Consider the following 21911-nt stretch of genomic DNA (forward strand, 5'->3'; position numbering starts at 1 on the left):
ATGGCGAGCGTAGTCATGCGAGGGGACGCGGTGCACGTTTTCGGTGTCCATGTCGACATTCAGGGGTAAAAGACCATGAACTGTTGGTAGATCTTGGACAGGTTTGGCCAGCCCTGCACTAGGAAATATTTTATTTCAGAAGAATTAACATAGGAACTACACACAGATCGCACCAGAGAACGCCTTGGTTAGGATTTGACCAAGACTGTAATGCCAACCACTGCACCAACCATGCTGCCCACATTACAGTGCCTGCCTGGACACAAGTACGTGTCGAGCCCTTGTATGGCAGAGGGCCCAGCGCCCTCCGCTGCAGGGCGGCAGAGGGCCCAGCGCCCTCCGCTGCAGGGCGGCAGAGGGCCCAGCGCCCTCCGCTGCAGGGCGGCAGAGGGCCCAGCGCCCTCCGCTGCAGGGCGGCAGAGGGCCCAGCGCCCTCCGCTGCAGGGCGGCAGAGGGCCCAGCGCCCTCCGCTGCAGGGCGGCAGAGGGCCCAGCGCCCTCCGCTGCAGGGCGGCAGAGGGCCCAGCGCCCTCCACTGCAGGGCGGCAGAGATGGTGAGCTCTACGACTTAGTCATCCACTAGGGCGTGGTGGGAGAATAGACGTGTGCCAAGCGCAGTGAGGCACCGTTCCCGAAGCACGTGAGCTATGTTTTAGTGTTTATGTTCACTGTGTCGACATTCGGGTAAAAAAAAGTGAGGGATAAAAGGTTGGGTTTTTCAATGTCGACCTTACCCATGTCAACCTAACCCCATGTCGACATTCCTCTGTTGACTTTACTGCATGTCGACCTAATGCTTGTTGACCTACTTGTTGGTGACCTAATGATCCACACCCTCTGTGGGGGGAGCTGGGAAACAATATTCTCATTGTGGGGCCTCATTATATGAATGGGGACCGAACAGCCAATAGAGAAACAGGCTAGGCTGGAACAGTTTTTATGAATGGGGACCGGACAGCCAATAGAGAAACAGACTAGGCTGGAACAGTTTTTATGAATGGGGACCAGACAGCCAATAGAGAAACAGGCGAGGCTGGAAGCAGTTTTATTAAATGAAGACATGAGACCTAACATCCAATCAGGAAAGAGGAGAACGTTTTTTTGTTTAATTTTCAAAACGGACAGCCAATAGGGGACAAAGATGTGACGCTTATAACCAGAATATTCTGCAGAGACCCCTCAGTGCTCCAGCTGTTGTTGAACTACACATCCCAGCATGCCCTGTTACAGTTTTGCTATTTGGCCATGCTAAAACTGTTGCAAGGCATGCTGGGATGCGTAGTTCAACGACAGCTGGAGGGCCGAAGGTTCCCCATCCCTGTGCCCTATACCAACAAACACATTGTGGGAAGTTTGTATGTTCTCTCTGTGTTCGTGCAAAGGCTCCAATTTCTTCGCACAGATTATAGACATCCTGTAAGTTAATTAGCGCATGATAAAATGAATGCGTGTGTATAGAGAATATGTCCAGCCCTTCACTGATTTACAAACTCTATACAAATTACATATAAAAAAAGAAAAAACAGGCCAACAACACAAAAAAGTACAATAAACCTTGAGAATCTGGGCACAGAATGGCTGTAACCGTAAGGTCCTGGAATAAGTAACACAGCCAGCAGTGCAATGTTAAAAGACGCGTATTTTATTTTAGCAAAAGATCAATGTTGGAAACACGAGTTGTGCGAATGGCGCTGCGCGGTCTCGGGAGAGCGGCCCCCAGGGACGTCTCGTCGCTTCCTTCAGTTGTTTTGGTCCTGCAATGCCTCCGCCATGAACAGCTTTCCGAGGTTCTGAGAGGTGAATTCCTTTATATTCTGGATGTAAGTATCGATTTGACCTGTGAGGAAGGAACAGAGAATTTCCCAGGTTAGCACTTTGTCAGGGAACGCTGCGCGGAGATTGGAACATCTGCTAACGCCCTGCTCCAAAATAAATACAAAATCAGTACATCAGTTATTTCAAATATATTAAAAAGGACGTTTCACCAGGTCATCTGATATTTGCTGTACTGCAAGTGTTTCATGTGAAGCTGTTACAGGGGGAAGAAGTGGGGATCCTGTGACCTTGCTGGGAACATGCTTTAATCTTGTGTAATTCTATATATGCTGTGCTCTCCCCTTTCCTGATGTATGGGAGAAACGGGCCCCTGCAATAAATGGTCACTGCTCGTCCCTGGTTCCGTTACAGCGGTCGTGTAAGCTTACAACAGAAATGTGCACAATACACCAGGGGGAAGGGGCAGATTTACTAATCATTGGAGAGTGATTCAGTACCAACTAATCAACACCAAATAACCTTGTAACAGGCTGTGTTTGAACAAACAGGAGGAGCTGATTGATTGGTGGTATATTTTTGCTACCCAAATATAAACTGCCACAATGAAACAGGTGCCACTGCAGACCACCACATATAATAACAATTTCATCTATATAGCCCTCTTTCTCCAGTAGGACACAAGGCGGCTAACAGATAGAAAGAACGTAATACAATACAGGAACAGTGAAGTACAGAAGAGCATGGAAATACTTAAGAGTACTTAAGAGTATTATGGAAATGCTTGAGTAACAGGAAAGTCTGATTTTGAAGGATTCTAGAGTAGGGGCCTCTTGGACTGTGCAGAGTAGAGCGTTCCATAGAGTCAGAGCCGCATGGCTAAAAGCTCAACCCCCAGATAAATTAGGTGAGATTCTAGGTACTGCTAAAAGTCCTTCATCTACAAATCGATGTAACCGGGTGGGACAAGTATGGAATCAGAAGTTGATTAAATGGACAGAGATCACCTCTGATGTAGCAGTAAGAACACACACTGGGCGACATTATCGATTTTGCCAATGGAATGATAAAAATCAGAATGTCATCCAGTGTGTACGTACTATGTCGGCTGTACATACAGGATGATGGAGGATATTGCTAGCGGGAGCTATGCTGCGGAATGAGAAATTAACATAAACTAAACATGATAAATAAAGCTGTGAAGCATGACCAATGTTACAATGTGGGGGGAGCAAAGAAAAAAGATAGGGTGGGGCGTGCAAAAAGAATAAAGGGGGGGCGCGCAAAAAGAGAATAAAGAATAAAGGGGGGGCGCAAAAAGAGAAGAAAGGGGGGGCGCAAAAAGAGAAGAAGGGGGGGGGTGCAAAAAGAGAAGAAAGGGGGGGCGCAAAAAGAGAAGAAAGGGGCGGGCGCGCAAAAAGAGAAGAAAGGGGCGGGCGCGCAAAAAGAGAAGAAAGGGGGGGGGGGTGCGCAAAAAGAGAAGATATGGGGGCGCGCAAAAAGATATGGGGGGCGCGCAAGAAGATATGGGGGGCACGCATGAAGATATGGGGGGCACGCAAGATGATATGGGGGCACGCAAAAAGAGAAGATATGGGGGGCACGCAAAAAGAGAAGATATGGGGGGCACGCAAAAAGAGAAGATATGGGGGGCACGCAAAAAGAGAAGATATGGGGGGCACGCAAATAGAGAAGAAATGGGGGGCACGCAAAAAGAGAAGATATGTTGGGCACGCAAAAAGAGAAGATATGGGGGGCACGCAAGAGAAGATATGGGGGGCACACAAGAGAAGAAATGGGGGGCATGCAAGAGAAGATATGGGGGGCACGCAAAAAGAGAAGATATGGGGGGCACGCAAAAAGAGAAGATATGGGGGGCACGCAAAAAGAGAAGATATGGGGGGCACGCAAAAAGAGAAGATATGGGGGGCACGCAAGAGAAGATATGGGGGACACGCAAGAGAAGAAATGGGGGGCACGCAAGAGAAGATATGGGGGGCACGCAAGAGAAGATATGGGGGGCACGCAAGAGAAGATATGGGGGCAGAAAAACATGGCCAGCCGTAAAGTTCCAAAGATGGCAAAAAGAGATCCACAGTGGATTTATGCAGCGACAATTATGGACTCCTGAGTTGTGGATCATGCTCGTCCTGTATGACACCCACCACCCCCTTCACAAATTGGCAGCGGTCACACCTATGGGGTTATATTTCTGTTCTGTGACTTAATTCAATTAGAACTTCTGAAATGTAGAACTGGATGAGCCTGTGCCTTATTTTCAGCCTTACTCACTATATAACTACATGTAAGTGGTCGGGGGGGGGGGGGTCGTGGACATTGACTTTGAGCCTGTGACATCAGGTTCTTTTCAGATTAACATATGAGAGCAGGACAATGAGGTAAGTTTTCTCGTAAGTGGACACAGTTGTTAGCAATTAGCACTGATTTGTATATAACTTCGGGATGATGTCACAAGGAGAATTCTTTCAGCACGAGTCCTCGGGTTTTCCTCCGGCTTTTGAAACCCGGCCTTATTTTAGCAGTAAAAACAAATTAAGATCCAGTTTCTACCTTTGCAGGACAGCGACCAACTTTACCCAACTTAAACAAACTGGGCTTCCAAGGTTTTGTGCGCGCAAAAAATAAAAATCTATGTATTATATGTTCTGCAAGTTGATTTGTGGCACAATTTCATACAGGAATAATGTGATTCGAGTACTTAATTGTGTAAATATACAAATTATTGCCATTTCCGCGACCCACCCGAGAATAAAATCGCTAGCAGCCAGTGACGTCGCTAAAAGTAACCACATTAATGCACTTAATGGCCAACCAAGGTGCAAGTTAGATTAGGGCCAACAACTATGAGGCCCTAGTTAAATCGGGGGCCAACCATCATGAGGTGGGTAGATCGGGGAGCCAGCCGCCATTAGGCGTTGGTTAGATCAGGGGCCAACAACCATGAGGCGCTAGTTAGATCTGGACCAACCGCCATGAGGTGCTAGTACGATCCAGAGGTCAAACACTATGATTGATACTCTGGCCGTGAGCGAGTTTCCAGTTCAACTCTGTTGTTGCCGGATGACTTTAGCGTCTTTTTACCCGAAAAACCATCATAGTCGCTAAACAATGAGACATTTGTGTATCTCCACGCGACTGAGTCTGTATACGAAGTACAATGGAACTCGGCATGATAAAGATCCACCGACGCTTCATGTAGAGACTCAGTCGCACACGTATATATATAGGAGTGTAATAAAACTAAATCTGGTAAGTCTCCTGATGCATCACATTGTGACAAACGCATTTTTAGGTAAACAAAAAACAAAGGGCGCAACCTTTCGAATTGAGGGGGGGGGGAGGCAGTTTCGGGAATCTGTTGCAATGATGTGAGAACATTTCTGTAGCTACTTTTGCAATTTTTTTAAATTAAATAACCAAAAACATGTCTCATAATTGGCTCCACGACACGTCAAATATTCCTGACCATTACGGTACGTAGCTCCTAACATTAATTTCCGTTAGCGCCATATAAGGAATATTTGGAGCAGCGTCTAGTGTGTATATATATATATCCATAGCAACAGGTGCTCGGTATAAGTGTACAGAATGTAAATACACAATGTAATTACAGCACAATAATTGATTTTGCTTACGCTGTACCCCAGGGTCTGAGATGCATGAAACAGAGAATATATTACGGTGGGGTTTTTGCATTACCTTGTAAATGCAACGCTACGGATACCTGTAGCTGAAATCTGCTTTGTGTTTCTGGCTGAATATAAATGTCATTATTAAAAGAGAAAAATGATAAAATAAAATCTCAGCGTGAGCTCAGCGGCCATCCAAGGAGAAAATGATGCCTGGCCCTCGCCGCGGTGCGCCAGACACTTCTGTATCGCTCCTGTTACTCAGCCAGAAGAACAATGAGGGCCTAATAAAAAGCACATTCTGCTGCACTCATTCCGTGAGGCCATGGGAGAAAATACCGACCAGCGGCATCAGTTTGGTGAAAGTCAACGAAATTCAAGGGAGATCAAAGCTTGGAGAGAGATAAAGTGGAGAGAGACTATCGACCAATCAGCTTTTGCCATGTTACAGGTTGTTTGAGAAAGGATAGGAGTTGATTAGTCGGTACTTTATCTCTCTGAAATCTTTGATAAAGCTCCCCATACTGTATGTGCATTTTAAGAGCAGGGCCTTTTTCCTTTGTGTCAAAACTGTCAAAATGGCGGCTTCTGCGATGTACTTTCACTGTGAGCGGTGACCGTTTTTACTTTCACTGTGAGCGGTGACCGTTTTTACTTTCACTCTGAGCGGTGACCATTTTTACTTTCACTCTGAGCGGTGACCATTTTTACTTTCACTCTGAGCAGTGACCATTTTTACTTTCACTCTGAGCGGTGACCATTTTTACTTTCACTCTGAGCGGTGACCGTTTTTACTTTCACTTTGAGCGGTGACCGTTTTTACTTTCACTTTGAGCGGTGACCGTTTTTACTTTCACTTTGAGCGGTGACCGTTTTTACTTTCACTTTGAAAAGCTCAAAGGAGTAATTTGGTCTGTTGAGTGGCCCAGTGGTGGTACTTCACCTCATAAAGGTGAAGAGTAGTTATCCTTTATATATATATATATATATATATATATATATATATATATATATATATATATATATATATATATATATATAGATTGTATTCAACAGTAATGGGGCCTACACAAATAGCGAGTGTGCTAAGTGATCATTTCCTATGTTGTTTGGGTAAATTGGGAGCTGTGGATCATTTGTGGCGCCAAAGAAATAAATATATATCATCAATATTTATGTCTGGTGCCATCTGTGGGCAGAGAGTGGAAATACATCTTTTGCTCTCACACATGCACAAACACAGAGGCAATGATGTACTGAGACTGGAAATGAATTATCCTGATTATTACTAAAAAAAAAAAAAAAAAAAAAAAAAATTTCGTAGATTGGAGTGCCGCCTCTTCCTTGGAACTGTACTTCTCTATTGGGAAGGCACCTGCACATCAAACCTGCTGAACCATTACCCGCAATTAGGGCATTATACAGGGTGGGAGATACACTGCTACTTTGTCTGACCGCTTCAGTGAGCTGCGTTGTGTCATCCGTTTTTATGGCAAAATTGAATTGCGATTTGCATCTGCTACCCAATTCCAATTAGATGTCATTTGTGGTTATAAACAAATAAAAAATGGCCTCAAAATACCCCAAAAATATTTTTTTTTGTCTTTTTCATTAAATTGCTTTGCAATTAAATAAAATTTGTGACCTTTTATATTTACGTAAAAAAAAAAAGTACGAATCAGCCATTTGACACATTTTAGGTGTCCAGTACTTTCCTTATGACCATTCACAACCTCCTAAAGTATTGTCACTTTTTGGGGGTACTGGAAGGTATCCACACTCCTTAATGCACATTTTTCCAGATCACATTCAGTAGAACATTTTCTGATCTGAGATTTCCGCAAATTACCGTATCCAATTGTATCTGCCAGTCCTTGATACAAGTGCGATATTTATGAATCAAACTCTCACCTAACAGGATTTTGTAGAAGGGGGGGGGGGTCTCTACAGAGATGCCACCAGCCTCAGCAATGTGCTTGGGCCGAGGGAAAATCAAAGAGGTGACCAGGGAAGAGTGGGATGCAGACATTAGTAAATGTGGCCAAGTGTCCCCAGCATTGCCACATTATTAAATCTCGGAGAGATAGCACAGCAATCCAAGTCAAATTCCTAGTATATGCAAGTGTACATGGCCAATAAAGTTGGTTCTGATTACTTCTCTAGCTCGGAGTATTTGTTGCTTGCCCCCTGTCCTACTTTTGCCCAATGTCCTCAGGACTACCGGTCGCTACAACGTATTTACACTGGCAGGTTTTCCACGTCGCACCGGGACCCTTACCTGCAATGAGAAGTGAATCCATTCGAGGTGGCGGAAGGGGGGCTTTAAACAGTTTATTCACGTCTTCCTCCGGCAATACCGGTTCTCCGCGGCTTTGACGCTGAATATTTTCTTGCTGCCGTCTTTGAACGTACTGAAACACGAAGACCATTAAACGTTATTGGTATCACATAAATAAAAAAAAAAAAAAAAAATTATCTAGAAAAATCTAAAGCTTAAACTGAAAAAGTGGAGACACGATTAACGGTTTATAGTGAAATGCTTAGATTGTTTTCACAAAGCGAGAAATAGAAGCGGCAAAACGTTATGACAGGACAGCCGGACCTAGGACAATAAAGACCGCTCTGCAATTAACCCGATTCCTTATGAAAACGTCTCAATCACCACCAGCCAGGAGCAGGTACAGGAGCCAGAGGTGGCTGAGCAAGGAACTCGTGTTTATTGTAGCACCTTGCATCTTTCAAAACCTGTGCAGTACCTTATCTCTGTCTGTGTTGCCTCTAGCAAAGTGTGGTCTGCGTATCAGTGCTGAAATACAGACCACACTGTGCTAGAAGCAGAATATAAGAGCGACACCACAGGCAGGGAAGAGGAACTGCATGGGTTTAGAAAGATGCAAGGTGCTATAATGAAATCTAAGGAACCACAAGAACAAGAAACGGGTCGAGTTATCCTTTAAAAACTACGATGCCTACCGAAGCAGGTTTATCGCGCATAGGGGGGAGATTTATTAAATCTGAGAGATAGCACACCGACCTATAAGCTTCTGCCAGGGAGGGCTGGGTCAGGCTGCAGGGAGGGGGGGATAATGTTGGGGTAGGGAAATTTAAAGGCTGTACTAGAAAGAACCAATCAGCTTCGCTTCCCAAAATTTGATAAATATACCCCATAGTACTGAAAATAAATTTGATGAACTGTAGTAAAAGACATTAGTCAAGAAAATGTAGAATAGAAGGTGGTGTATGTTTACAACAAACATTGGGGTAGATATATCAAGCAGTGATAAGGGAGGAGAAATGAGTCAGAGGAGAAGTGGCAGATTGCAACCAATCAGCTGCCCTGTTTAATTATATATTATGCAAATTATAGATGTTCCTTCAGTGCCTATTGGTTGCCATGGGCCACTTATCACTGCTTCATACATCTACCCCAATAAGTGGTAATTACACTTCTAATGGAATTTACAAGATTCTGTCGCTTGCATCCTAGAAAATTATAGCCCCCTCTTTTCATTTAAAATAATTCACTGTAAAGACGACACATTAAGGAGATGCATCAGCTTCTTAAAGTAATTAAATACTGAAAAGAACTGAAAGTAACGTCAGTTTGCGCAGCCCTCAATACTTATTACATGCTTCAGACAGGAATAATAAAAAAAAAGTTTGATATCAAAAGAGAGGGCAACTCCGAAATCTTCCAGCCAGCAGTAACCGGTAATAACAGCGACGGCGTTCCATCTTCTAGCTAACAGAGCTGTAAAACAGGTTCCTCACCTCTCGCAAAATTAAGTTTGATCTTTTAATTACCTTCAATAACGATTTAAATTTACTTTACTCGGCTGCTCCTGGAGGGACGCCGCTCGGCTGACTTGGATGCTTAGTGCTTTGCATCGGAGGAGATAGGAATTACTGCCAGAGATGCTGGAAAAAAATCTACGTGGCTGCAGTAACAATTAGGAATTGGCTGAGCGAGGGCCTGTGGGGGGCTTTCCCACCCCCCGGCACGCGATGCGCGGTAAATTAACGTTCTGCTTCGTATACGTCACAGATGGACGCTTGTGATTCCAAACCTCGGACGGTGCGTTACTGAATGCAAAACGGATGGGCACCTGCGTCTATATTTATGGAAGAGCGCGTACAGGAGAAAAGTTACAGTACACAACACAATCTTGTGTCTCGGATGTACCAGAAAATGTATTCTATGTGGTTTATTCAATATAGCTTTTTCCAGTGCACTAAAACGACTGAATACCCACCTTCCGATCATCTAGCAAGCCATTATCAACCTAATGCTTGGGTCGATATTCCATCCATGTCAACCTATTTCAGGTGTCGACATAAGCCATGCTGGCCTTCAGTGGTTGAACCAAATACATGTCGACCTTTGGTTCGTCAACCTACCCTTTTTTTAATTTAAACCCTGAAGTGGGTTCATATACTGTATAATACGTTTTATGAACATTCCAGAATTCCAAGAACTGAATCAGTGTAAATGACATTTCCATTTACAATAAGCCACCTGTTAATCTGCAATTGGCCCCTTATAGTCAACCCAACTAAATAACTCCGAAGTAGGAAGGGTCATAGGTAAGGGGGTGGTTGGAAACAGTCAATGTTTTCAGGCCGATGGTGGTGAATTGGCTGTACGACTGTATGAATGGGGGAAACGGCTGACACCATCGCTGGCTTTCCACGGATGTGTTTTTATACAAACGAGGAGGAAGCGATGTACAGGACGGTTACTGTTGTAGTAAACCAGAGGGGCCAAAAATAGATAACGGCTGCACACTCTGCTTTTTGCTCTGGTTTCATGCGATAAAACTTGATACTTCTGAGCGATATTCTACAAGATAACATTGTAAACCTATTTAATGACCACAGCTTCGCTCGCCTCGTAAGTGCCTTTAAAGGTGATTGTTTTCCTGCAGGAAGCCATATAAAATGGTTTATGTTCTGCTGGCGAGCGGACTTCATTAGCCTGCTCAGAAGACGATGAGGTGTGTCTTTTTTGTGTGTGTGTGTAGGGGGGTTCCCAATGAAGAGAACGTCATTTTCCAAATGACAAAATACTGAATAAAATTATGAGTTTTTGGTGATGGAGTTTTATAATCAAACTAAAACTTGTTTTTATTATGCACAACAAGAGAGATCCAGAAAATTTAGTAAATGAGTTATCTATGCCCAAAACATTGTTCCAACTCCTCGTTCTCATTTATAAAGACCTCAAACACCCCCGTCCCCTTTCCTAAACCTTTCCAAACTTATCTCTGTCCATGCTCTCTCCAGACACCACCACTGCTCTCATGACCACCTCTTTAGACTCATCCTTCCTCCTTCTCTGCAACGATCTCCCTCTCCTAGATTAACTTTCTAATACTAGCCTCGGCTTCATATTTTCCTTAACGCACCGTTTTACTAAAGACTATCAGCTCTGCGACTCTCTCCTCCTACCCATGTTCTCCTCCCAGTTCTCCCTCCAATCTATAGACTGTGAGCTCCCAGGAAAGAGCCCTTCTTCCTCTAGTTACTCCCCTTGTACAATGGTTATGGTACAGCGGATTGAAGTGCTCTAGCTCGACCATGTTATGGTCAACCACCCTTACTCCAAACCATCTAGTTAGGCGCCTAAAGATAGTTGACCGCGTCTAGATCGAGAGTAACGGAAGCTAGAAGCAGTCAAATATCTTTAAGCGTCTAGTTAGATGGGTTTGACTTAAGCATGGTCAACATAACATGGTCGATCTAGACATCGTAGATCCATCGACCGGATACCTTGCACGATTCCCACCACCTGAGCTCCTTATCCTTTGTCACCTTCTCCATGACCTGGACAATGTCTCCTCGTCCATACAATGGGTACAGAACATTGCGAGGGTTGTACCACTCACCTTGGCCGGCAGAATCTAGCTATGGCGAGTTACTCTACTCTCATGAGGAGTCACTGTATTTATCTACTGCTGGTTTTTAGGTCTACCCAATGTACAGCGCTGAACACACCTTGTGGCGCCTAATAACAGATAGGAGCTAAATGACTTAATTTGAGATCTCCAAATCGGAAGAGGTTCTAAGATTATTGCTGTGAGAAAAGCTCTGTACAAGTTGTTACCTCCTGGTACTACAGCACCCACCTGGTGTTTCTGTTGTGTCTGCTTGCTGGCATTCCTCAGGTACGTGTTGTACTTGACAATATCCTGGCTCATTTCATCCACCCTGTCCATAAGGAGCTGAAGGCTCTTTTCCAGGTGATTGCTGTAGGAGGATAAAGAGTTATTACGGAGGGATACTTGGTGGTCAGTCACAGAGCCAGGACTGGAGTTTGCCCGCTGCTCCTGACCCTCAGTCCTCTGCTTACTACTGCCCCCTGCTGCATACCTGTTCCCGGAGGATCCTCCTTTGGCAATGGACTTCCACACCCCATCCCACAACAGATAGGTATGTGGTCTGCATAAACGCAGTCAACAATCAAAATGTTGACATGACCCTTTCACCTCTGTAGCAATGCTATTTACAGCACATTAACATGTCGTCAGAACCATACAAATGATGCTTTAGGATCATTTGTAAAGTTATAATGCCGACACCATTAACTTGTTATAAATCGTATTACTACAGCGTTGGCAGTGTCCTGTCAACAAAACTATGCATCCCTCATCTACACCTTGTTTTGGTGGTATGACGCGGTAATTAATAAAAAAAAAAAAAAAAAGTTGCAAACAATTTTTTTGTGTCTTGTCCCTTTCATAGGTGCTACAGAACATATCAAATGGTAACTAGTTTATACATCATCTGTGTGGCCTCTATATCACACGTATGAGAACCGGTGAGAACCAGTGGCGTAGCTATAGCACCGCAGCCCCCGCGGTCGCGGGGGGGCGCTGTGCATATGGGGGCGCCGGGGGGGGGCTGCGGTGCTATAGTAATCCCCCCGCCCCCCATCGGCTTACCTGTCCGCGCGTCCCGGCTCCCCTCCTGGCTTCAATCAATGCTATGGAGACGGACCACAATAAAAATGGCCGCCCCATAAAGCAGACTGTTCTCTGAAACTGTCTGCGGTATGGGGGCGGCCATTTTATCGTGGTCCGTCTGCATAGAATTAAAGCCAGGAGGGGAGCCGGGACGCGCGGACAGGTAAGCATGTGGCGATGGGGGGAGGGGGCACCCCCCCCCCCATTAACAGCGGGGGGGCGCCCCAAACAAAGCTACGCCACTGGTGAGAACACCATATATTAGAAATATATATATTAGAAATTAGAAATATATATATTAGAAATATATATATATTAGAAATATATATATATTAGAAATATATATATATTAGAAATATATATATATTAGAAATATATATATATTAGAAATATATATATAAGAAATATATATATAAGAAATATATATATAAGAAATATATATATAAGAAATATATATATATATATATATATACATACATACATACATATACACGCACTCAGTGACATTTGAAATATTAAGTAATCAGGTTATAAAAAAAAAAAAGCAACAAATGAACCACAAACTGCGGTCTATATACTTAAATAAAAGGTGCGCGCCAAAATATGAGCAGACCGGAGAAACCGCGCACAGCTGTGCAATTTCCAGTGCGCCAAACGTACAGGGTGGATGCTAAAAGACATTCAGGGGCCAAATTAATGATTTGGGAGCCAAATGAAGAGATTTTCCATGCAGGTCTATACGTCTCATCCAGAGTAAGACAATGTGTCCAAGACTGCCACTTGGGATGCACGTAAACATTCAATCATCTGCCTTCAGGGAAACTGGTCTATCCAAACAGGATACACACTCCATTTATATTCTGTACATACGCACTTCGTGAGCAATAAATATACAATTTAATAAAGTCTTATGCTGTTCCTCGCCACTACAGGGGAATTCAAGTGCTGTGCGGCCTTAGGCCACTAGATGGCACCTGATCAAGTGTTACTCCATTCAGGTGTGCAAAGCTGCTGGCGATACTGTTGTGATTCAGGCGGGCTGGTACCATGTACTATTTATGGTGGGCAGACCTTCACATCGCATGAAAAAAAAATAAAAAAATGAAAATGCTTCCATATGCAAAAGTGCTACATATTAAAAAAAACTAGTAAGCCCGCTCGAAGGAAAAGCTTCGAAAGCTAGTCTGCTACCTTCTGTGATTGTGCATGTGTGAGAAAGAGATGTAGTTTCACTCTTTGCCAGCAGGTGGCAGTGTTTCCGAGACTTAAGGACACTAGACCTATGTATGGATGATAAAACCGTGGTTTAACATTAAATATACTTTCTGGGTTTTTATTGCGTTTCCTGCAGCACCAATTTTATTTTAATAAATAGGAGGCAGCCATTTTGAGCTTATGAATTATAATCAGGATAGAGCATCATGGCGGCCATTTTGCATACTTTCCACTTCACATTGTAAACCAGGGCACCGAGGCAGCATCTCTAAGTGTGAACAGAAAATGGGGCATGGTCTCAAACTCCTCAAAAGGCCCGGTCATTAGCTGTGAACAGAAACTTTTCCTCAGGTTCTAACAGTGGTGAAGGTGACACAGTCCACTAGAAGCATAACTGTCCTGACTACAGTGGGATAATAGGGGGGTAGGGTGCGAGCACCTGGTAACTGGACAACTAAGAGGGCATTTTTTATCAATATGTTCTGTCAGATTGAGGTGAAATTTGAATTAAGTTACAGCGGGCACGGAAGGAGAATAAGCAAAGCTGTCTGAAGAGACAGGGGTTCTCTGCAGGTCTCCAAACCGCCACTGGCAGCTCCGAGAACCCGCGTCACCTGCGCTGACCATCTTTGCCATCCTCCGTAGCTTTGCCTGGCATTTACTTTCCGGCAGTAACAAAGCGACGAGGCACAACAGGCTGCGGGCCCTGAACAGAGGAGTCAGAAAATCCCCCCTCGAGTACCACAGCCATAGATCACTTTTTTTTACGACGCTCACACTATGAAAAGAAAATGAGTTGCATGAGTGGATTTTATATGGATCTCTGGGACTCCGGCTGTGGAACAGGGAGTTATTGTTAGAAGTTGTGGTAATGGCGTGTTTGCTTCTGTCGCCAGGGAAACCAGGGCCTGGAAACAGATAACTAAAACAGATGTGGTGCGAGACATGAAGTAACTGATAAGTGCGGTCCAAGTGCTCTGCCCCCCCTCCCCCCTTTTTACTTTTCCATATATCTCAAATTTGTCTTAACAAAAAAAAAAACACTGAATCAAAGAAAATTACTATAGAAAAAAAAATGACAAACTGAATTAAACAGAAAATCTGAACTCATTAAAAAAAAAAAAAAAAAAAAAAAGAGAGAAAAAAGACATATGGAGTAAAGAAATAAAAAAAAAAATTAAGACAATCTGAATTAAAAAATAAAAAACAACCTGAATCATAAAAACTAAAAAAAAAAGTTTAATAAAATAAGCTGAATTAAAAAAATAAATAAAAATGATCGAATCGTTATGAGGAAGGTTTGCTCCCATAGTTGTAAAAACCAGATTTTTACCTACATGACACAATAACAATTTAATATTGTTGCAACAAGTGGAAATTGAAACCGCAATGAGCGCCACGGTTTTCACCTTTCTGCTGCTACACTATACGTGTAAACAAAATAAAAAAATTATTCCGATGCAAATCTATAAAAAAAAATAATCTTTAAAGAGCGTACAAATAAAATAGTAATATGCTGAAAACTACTGTTAGTTCAGTAGAGGCTTTCATATATACAAGCAGCGATACAAAATATTACATGTGACCAAATTAAAAATTGACAAAAAATGTTAAAGCAGACGGACGGCTGTAGTGTCTGATGTAATGTCTGTAACAGTGGTCCCAATTAATCCCGTGGCTACAGTGACAAGATAATTATATGTGGATTGCCAGATGATGTGTAAAACAGTAGTTTACATACGTCCACCTGCTGAGTTTATTTACTATATATTTCAAAACCAGTTATTTTATGTTTGATGGAAGAGGCTGTCATTTTAATTCCAAGATTCTGACAGCAATACATATGCATCGGTATACACATACAGTATGTATACAAATGGACACATTAACACAAAAATGTATTGTCAAACCAAATAAGTGCAATACTTGTTACATCCTTGGAATGTAATATTCCAACAAGTGTCATAACAATATAAAAATTCAGGTGATTGATTGAACATTTAAAAATGAAAATTTAATAGACAATCAGTGCATAACTCACATAAAAACAAAGTAATATGAAACAAATGAAAGAAAAGTATATAATAATTGAAGAAAACAAAATTATAAAGCGCTCTAGCGAAAATCCCAACATGTTTCGTCCTGCCTGCTTTCCCTTGAAGACTTCGGACAGGACGAAACGCGTTGGTATTTTTCCTAAGACCTCCTATTCGAAAATAGCTTTTCATATTTTTTTTCTGCATATATATCCCCTAGGTGGCGCCAGAACGTCGTGCGTTCCACCTGCGGTCCAAATAGCCGCCATTTTGATATGACTCACATACGTGGTTATGCCTTTCTAAATTAGTGCACGCTGAAGCAGATTGACTACAAATCTGCTAACTGCCTGCCCATATGTACCCCTGTTGACTCCATAAAGATAAGAGCCTGATGCACACTGCCGATGTCCTCGGCTAGTGTGCGGCTCATTCGTGCGTTCCACCGGAGATACTTCCGGGTGACGCACTTCCGGTTTTACCGGAAGTGCACGAACGCACAGCGCTGGTTTTTTTTTTTTTTTGAAAAATTGGCGCCAAATCACTCCCCCTGATCGTTATAAACTCAGGTATTTAAACCCGACCAGGACAGCCATTAGATGTAGCTGTCTCCATTTCCCTCAGGGCTGAGGTGAAAACGCTATTATACGCTGGTGATCCATCCTAATAAGTATGTTTTTTTGACTTTTTACAAATATGCACTCTGTATGTTCATAGCTATTTGGTGTGTTAGCTTGTACATCTGGGTGTAACCTATTGTATTTATATTGTCATAGGCTCCTTGATAAAGGTCCGATTGTGGACCGAAACGTCGGGGCAGGATGAAAATTTCTTTATTGGAATAAATATTACTATTTGTGATTTTACACAAAACCATTGAATGCTTTGTCTATTGGTGCAACAAGGAGAGTGTCCATATCCCCCTCAGTACATTGAGGGAGTACTGGAGTATTATTGGGGCACGTGATCACACACGTTAACCCCCTTTGGACACCCCGGATTTTACTTTGTTCTATGTGCGAGTGCGGTCTCTTTTGGATATATATATATATATATATATATATATATATATATATATATATATATATATATATATATTTCTCATTTGTTTCATAATACTTTGTTTTTTTTGTGTGTTATGCGGTCTATTAAATTGCCAATTTTAAATGTTTAATCACTTACCTGAATTTTCATATATTTGAATACGGTAAACTTTTTAGTTTATGTTATTGTTGTGACACCTTAGGACACTCACACCCCTATACCCCTTTTGCCATAATTAATTAATTCTACTCTTATGAGTAGATCGATCTAACTGCATATTTTACACAATTTCTTCTGAATCACAATTGAGAAATTAGCGACACCTGTGGACCTTTGAAAACGTCAGCCAGTACTAACTACACCTGTGCACCAATGCAGAGATTTTTAACACCTGCACTGTCTGGCTCCCTAAACCTGGGTACACACTAGTAGATGTAGCTGCAGATATAGACGAACCATCGTGACTGGCATCAAAACTGGGTTGAGCATTTGCATGTGCCCGCCCATGTGTCAATCACCAGCGGCTCCAGCAAACAAGACAATGCATCGGCTGTGCTGTACAGTTGGAGTGATATATCATTGTACGCGTCTATCTGTATAACAAATAATGTTACTGTTTGTCTGAGAAACACTATCAGAACATTGATTTTGCAGATGTCGTTGCAGTATATAGGCATGATATACATTTAATCAGCAAAAGCTGACTAATTGGCATCCTGATGTGTAGAACATGCATTTAATGGGAGAAAAATAACCCTAAGATTTATATGTACAAAACATGAGCTATTTTGACAAATCAAACTATACTTTGCCTTTTGAAGGTTAGAAACAATTTTTAAAATATGAATTACAAAATGCGCTCTAATTTTGTAGTTGTAGCACCAGTAAGACCCATATAAAAGTCCCCCCGTCCCCCCCCCCCCCCCCCCAGCATGCACGGATCTCGCTGATTTCTGTATGCTCTTGTCAAACTCACCGGCTAAACCAAGTTCTATGTTTCAGGCGATTTTTGGTAAGGATTTGGGTGCGATTAAAAAAAAAATCATAATAATAATAATCGCTCCCGATTCCATTTGCGCTTTCTATACTTTTGAATGGGCAAACATATGGATGCGATTTTTGAAGTGTGATTTAATTTTCTGGTCACTACTACTACCAGTGCGATTTGCGGTAAACGTGCGAATTTGGACATTTTTGACCAAAAGATTTGCAGAGTCTTAAGAAATTAAACCATACTACATGTCACCCAAATTTCTATTGTTACATTACATACATACATATATATATATATATATATATATATATATATATATATATATATATATATATATATATATATATATATATATATATATATATATATATATATATATGCGCAGTTGCGGGTCGGGTGAAGTGGGAAATGCGGCTGCAGGCAGCGAACGTGTGAACACAGCCTATAAAACCCAGCAACCCGAGGACGTGCGGCACAGAAGGGTTCTCGATCTGCAGGAATACACGGAGAGAGGTGTTCATTGGGGAATTTACAGCCTTTGCCTAACTTCACCGCTGCTGGGGAGGTCTGCAATGAAATGTCATAACCCAGCAGAATAACCGTTTACAAATAAAACCCTAAGTCTCCCTTCATGCAGTAATCCTACCCCTCTAACTGCCTACAGAACGGAGCCATACGTTCTGCATTAGCCGGGAACACCGATCCAGACGGAGACGCTTTATAGTGTGCGGCATGACATTACATTAGCTCAGTTTTATAATGTTACTGGATCAGCTGAAGTGTTACGCCTGGCCTTATGTCCCGCTCGCTATAGGTTTACATTCGCAATACATTCTCATCGCCGGTTCCAAGAGGAAATAGCAGCAATCTGACATCTTTCCAAGCCAGTAAGATGATGTATTGTGTGTCCGTCCAAACAGGCTGTATAACAAGCATTTAATTCAATATACACATTGTGCAAGATTTGATTTCGCAGGGCAGGATGGTAGTGCGTCTGGCAGGCGGCGGCGTCATTCGCCGCTACCACCGCCGAGCGGATGAGCGGGACTGCGACTGCCACCTCACACCCTCACCGAGTTAGTGTATAAAAAGCTTCATGAATCAGAGAACACATTTGTGGCTGTCAGGGAGCTCGGAGGTCGCTCGTCCATCCTGCTGCCGGTATAAAACAACGAGGTGACGTCTACAAGTCTAAGCGATAAGACTGGAGGCGTCAGGGGTGATGATGGAGACTGTACAATATCCAGCGACTGGGGAGGCAATGCGTTGGCGGGGACGAGCGAGGGGAAACCGGACGTTACTGTATGCAGGAACGCCGTCCTTATGTTAACTACACAGTTTATTTGAGCACCATTTTCAATTGTAAAGTGAAATTAAATTTGTTGCACTGGATATGAATTAATAGCTAAAAAAAAAAAAAAGTCTTATTCCTATATCAGTGGTTTAAACTCAAGCAAAGAAAAATAAAAGTGCAAAAAAAACCCAAAAATTACGCTCCTTATAAAAAATAAAAAATTAGCATTTTCATCAACTACTCTGCTCCCATAAACCAGAGAGGCTGCAATTATTTTACAGAGAGAAAACTAGATCACTTCTATTTGGTTCAGGGATGCCGATCGTGGAGCATTTTTTTCCAATCCTGGGATTTGGGATTGAAAATGCCTAATCCCGGGATTCCCACAAATGAGTTTTAGTCATTAAAAATGATGAACTTTAACCCCCCTTTCTACCCCCCCACCCCAGTGTTACTTACCCGGGCAGCGGCCAGGAGCCCGGCAGGGTTGCGGGAGCCCAGCGGCAGTCCGATGCCGAGCGGTGATGCGGCAGCCAGGTGGTGGTGTGGTGTGTGGAGTGGTGTGTGGAGTGGCAGGCGGGCTGCACATCACGTCACGCTGCACGCAGCATCTGAGCTGGTCTCTCAGCGATGCCCGGCATTAGATTTGTGCATGCGCAGGCCAATCCCGTAATCCCGAGATTGGAAGCTCCAATCCTTACCTGCTGGACAGACTGAGCAGCTCGTGTTTCTCCGCTACGGGAACCTTCTTGTCCAGCTCCCAGATCAGCACGTTGATGAGATGAGAGTTCTTGATCACGATGGGAACCTCCTCGAACATGTGTTCATAGGCGATGTTCGCCTTCTTCAATCTGCGGGAGGGAAATCATTTACAACCGGTTAGAAACAAAGGCCGTGCACTGCACCCCTGAAACTCACAAAAGACGGGTCAAATATTGGAGGAAAAAAAAAAAACAAATTCTGCACTTTATGCTGAATCATTGGGTTTCTGCGCTGGATTTTACAGGGGAATAGTTCTGGGGTAATTCTGCGGCTAATCGAATACCCCCTAGATGTACTGACTATAGACTAACATACAGTCATACATTAAAATCCTTATTAAACAGATTAAGCTCCAGCGCCTTCACCCCTCTAGTTTCTTTTTTTAGCCAATCACGTTATGAAATTAAAGGTGGATGGTAAGAGCTTGGATTCTAGAGGTCGTCAATGTTTCACGTGGGATTAGTGAACGGCTTTTCCAGTCTCCCTCCCCCAAAGCCAGACCATTGCGGGCGCCGATGTAATATTACACTGTCCTCGAGTCCAGTGGTTCTCAAACTCGATCCTCAAGTACCCACAACAGTGCATGTTTTGCAGGTATCCGCAGAATCACAGAAGAAATAATTGGATATTTTAAAATGTGTCAGTGAATAATGAGTGCACCCCTATGTACATCTCAATGGTGAAAAAAAGTATATTATACATGCAACTGCGACAGGGATGGTTGCCCCTCTTAGCTCTGGGCCCCATAGCAGCTGCCCCCCTGCACCTATGGTAGCTACACCCTGTATATAACACATGTAACTGTGACAGGGAAGGTGGCCCCTTCAGCTCTGGGCCCCATAGCAGCTGCACCCCCTGCACCTATGGTAGCTACACCCCTGTATATAACACATGTAACTGACAGGGAAGGTGGCCCCTCTCAGCTCTAGGCCCCAGAGCAGCTGCATCCCCTGCACCTATGGTAGCTACACCCTGTATATAACACATGTAACTGTGACAGGGAAGGCGGCCCCTCTCAGCTCTGACCCCATAGCAGCTGCACTCCCTGCACCTATGGTAGTTACACTCTGTATATAACACATGTAACTGTGACAGGGAAGGTGGCCCCTCTCAGCTCTGGCCCCATAGCAGCTGTACTCCCTGCACCTATGGTAGCTACACCCCTATATATAACACATGTAACTGTGACAGGGAAGGTGGCCCCTCTCAGCTCTGACCCCATAGCAGCTGCACCCCCTGCACCTATGGTAGCTACACCCCTGTATATAATACATGTAACTGTGACAGGGAAGGTGGCCCCTCTCAGCTCTGGTCCCCATAGTAGCTGCACTCCCTGCACCTATGGTAGCTACACCCCTGTATATAACACATGTAACTGTGACAGGGAAGGTGGCCCCTCTCAGCTCTGGGCACCATAGTAGCTGCACTCTCTGCACCTATGGTAGCTACACCCCTGTATATAACACATGTAACTGTGACAGCGAAGGTGGCCCCTCTCAGCTCTGGTCCCATAGCAGCTGCACTCCCTGCACCTATGGTAGCTACACCCTGTATATAACACATGTAACAGTGACAGCGAAGGTGGCCCCTCTCAGCTCTGGTCCCCATAGTAGCTGCACTCTCTGCACCTATGGTAGCTACACCCCTGTATATAACACATGTAACTGTGACAGCGAAGGTGGCCCCTCTCAGCTCTGGTCCCATAGCAGCTGCACTCCCTGCACCTATGGTAGCTACACCCTGTATATAACACATGTAACTGTGACAGGGAAGGTGGCCCCTCTCAGCTCTGGGCCCCATAGCAGCTGCACTCCCTGCACCTATGGTAGCTACACCCCTGTATATAACACATGTAACTGTGACAGCGAAGGTGGCCCCTCTCAGCTCTGGTCCCCATAGTAGCTGCACACCCTGCACCTATGGTAGTTAGAACCTGTATATAACACATGTAACTGTGACAGGGAAGGTGGCCCCTCTCAGCTCTGGGGCCATAGCAGCTGCACCCCTGCACCTATGGTAGCTACACCCCTGTATATAACACATGTACCTGTGACAGAGAAGGTGGCCCCTCTCAGCTCTGGCCCCATAGAAGCTGCACCCCCTGCACCTATGGTAGTTAGAACCTGTATATAACACATGTAACTGTGACAGGGAAGGTGGCCCCTCTCAGCTCTGGGGCCAT

At 43.7% G+C, this 21911-nt stretch overlaps 1 protein-coding gene across 1 annotated transcript in view; it reads right to left on the minus strand.

The window, feature by feature from the left end:
* Positions 1-1620: 1620 nt before the first annotated feature.
* Positions 1621-21911, minus strand: part of EIF3H (eukaryotic translation initiation factor 3 subunit H) — a 128475-nt gene continuing 108184 nt past the window's right edge. Inside the window, exons 5-8 of the mRNA XM_083186720.1 lie at positions 19669-19818; positions 11548-11668; positions 7701-7833; positions 1621-1836 (exon numbers count right to left, since the gene is read on the minus strand). Of these exons, the coding sequence (XP_083042846.1) occupies positions 1739-1836; positions 7701-7833; positions 11548-11668; positions 19669-19818 (502 nt within the window). The 3' untranslated portion in view covers positions 1621-1738. The remainder of the gene's footprint in view (positions 1837-7700; positions 7834-11547; positions 11669-19668; positions 19819-21911) is intronic.

This window comes from Crinia signifera, chromosome 5 (genome assembly GCF_055691185.1).
Source record: "Crinia signifera chromosome 5, ASM5569118v1, whole genome shotgun sequence".
Taxonomy (NCBI): Eukaryota; Metazoa; Chordata; class Amphibia; order Anura; family Myobatrachidae; genus Crinia; species Crinia signifera.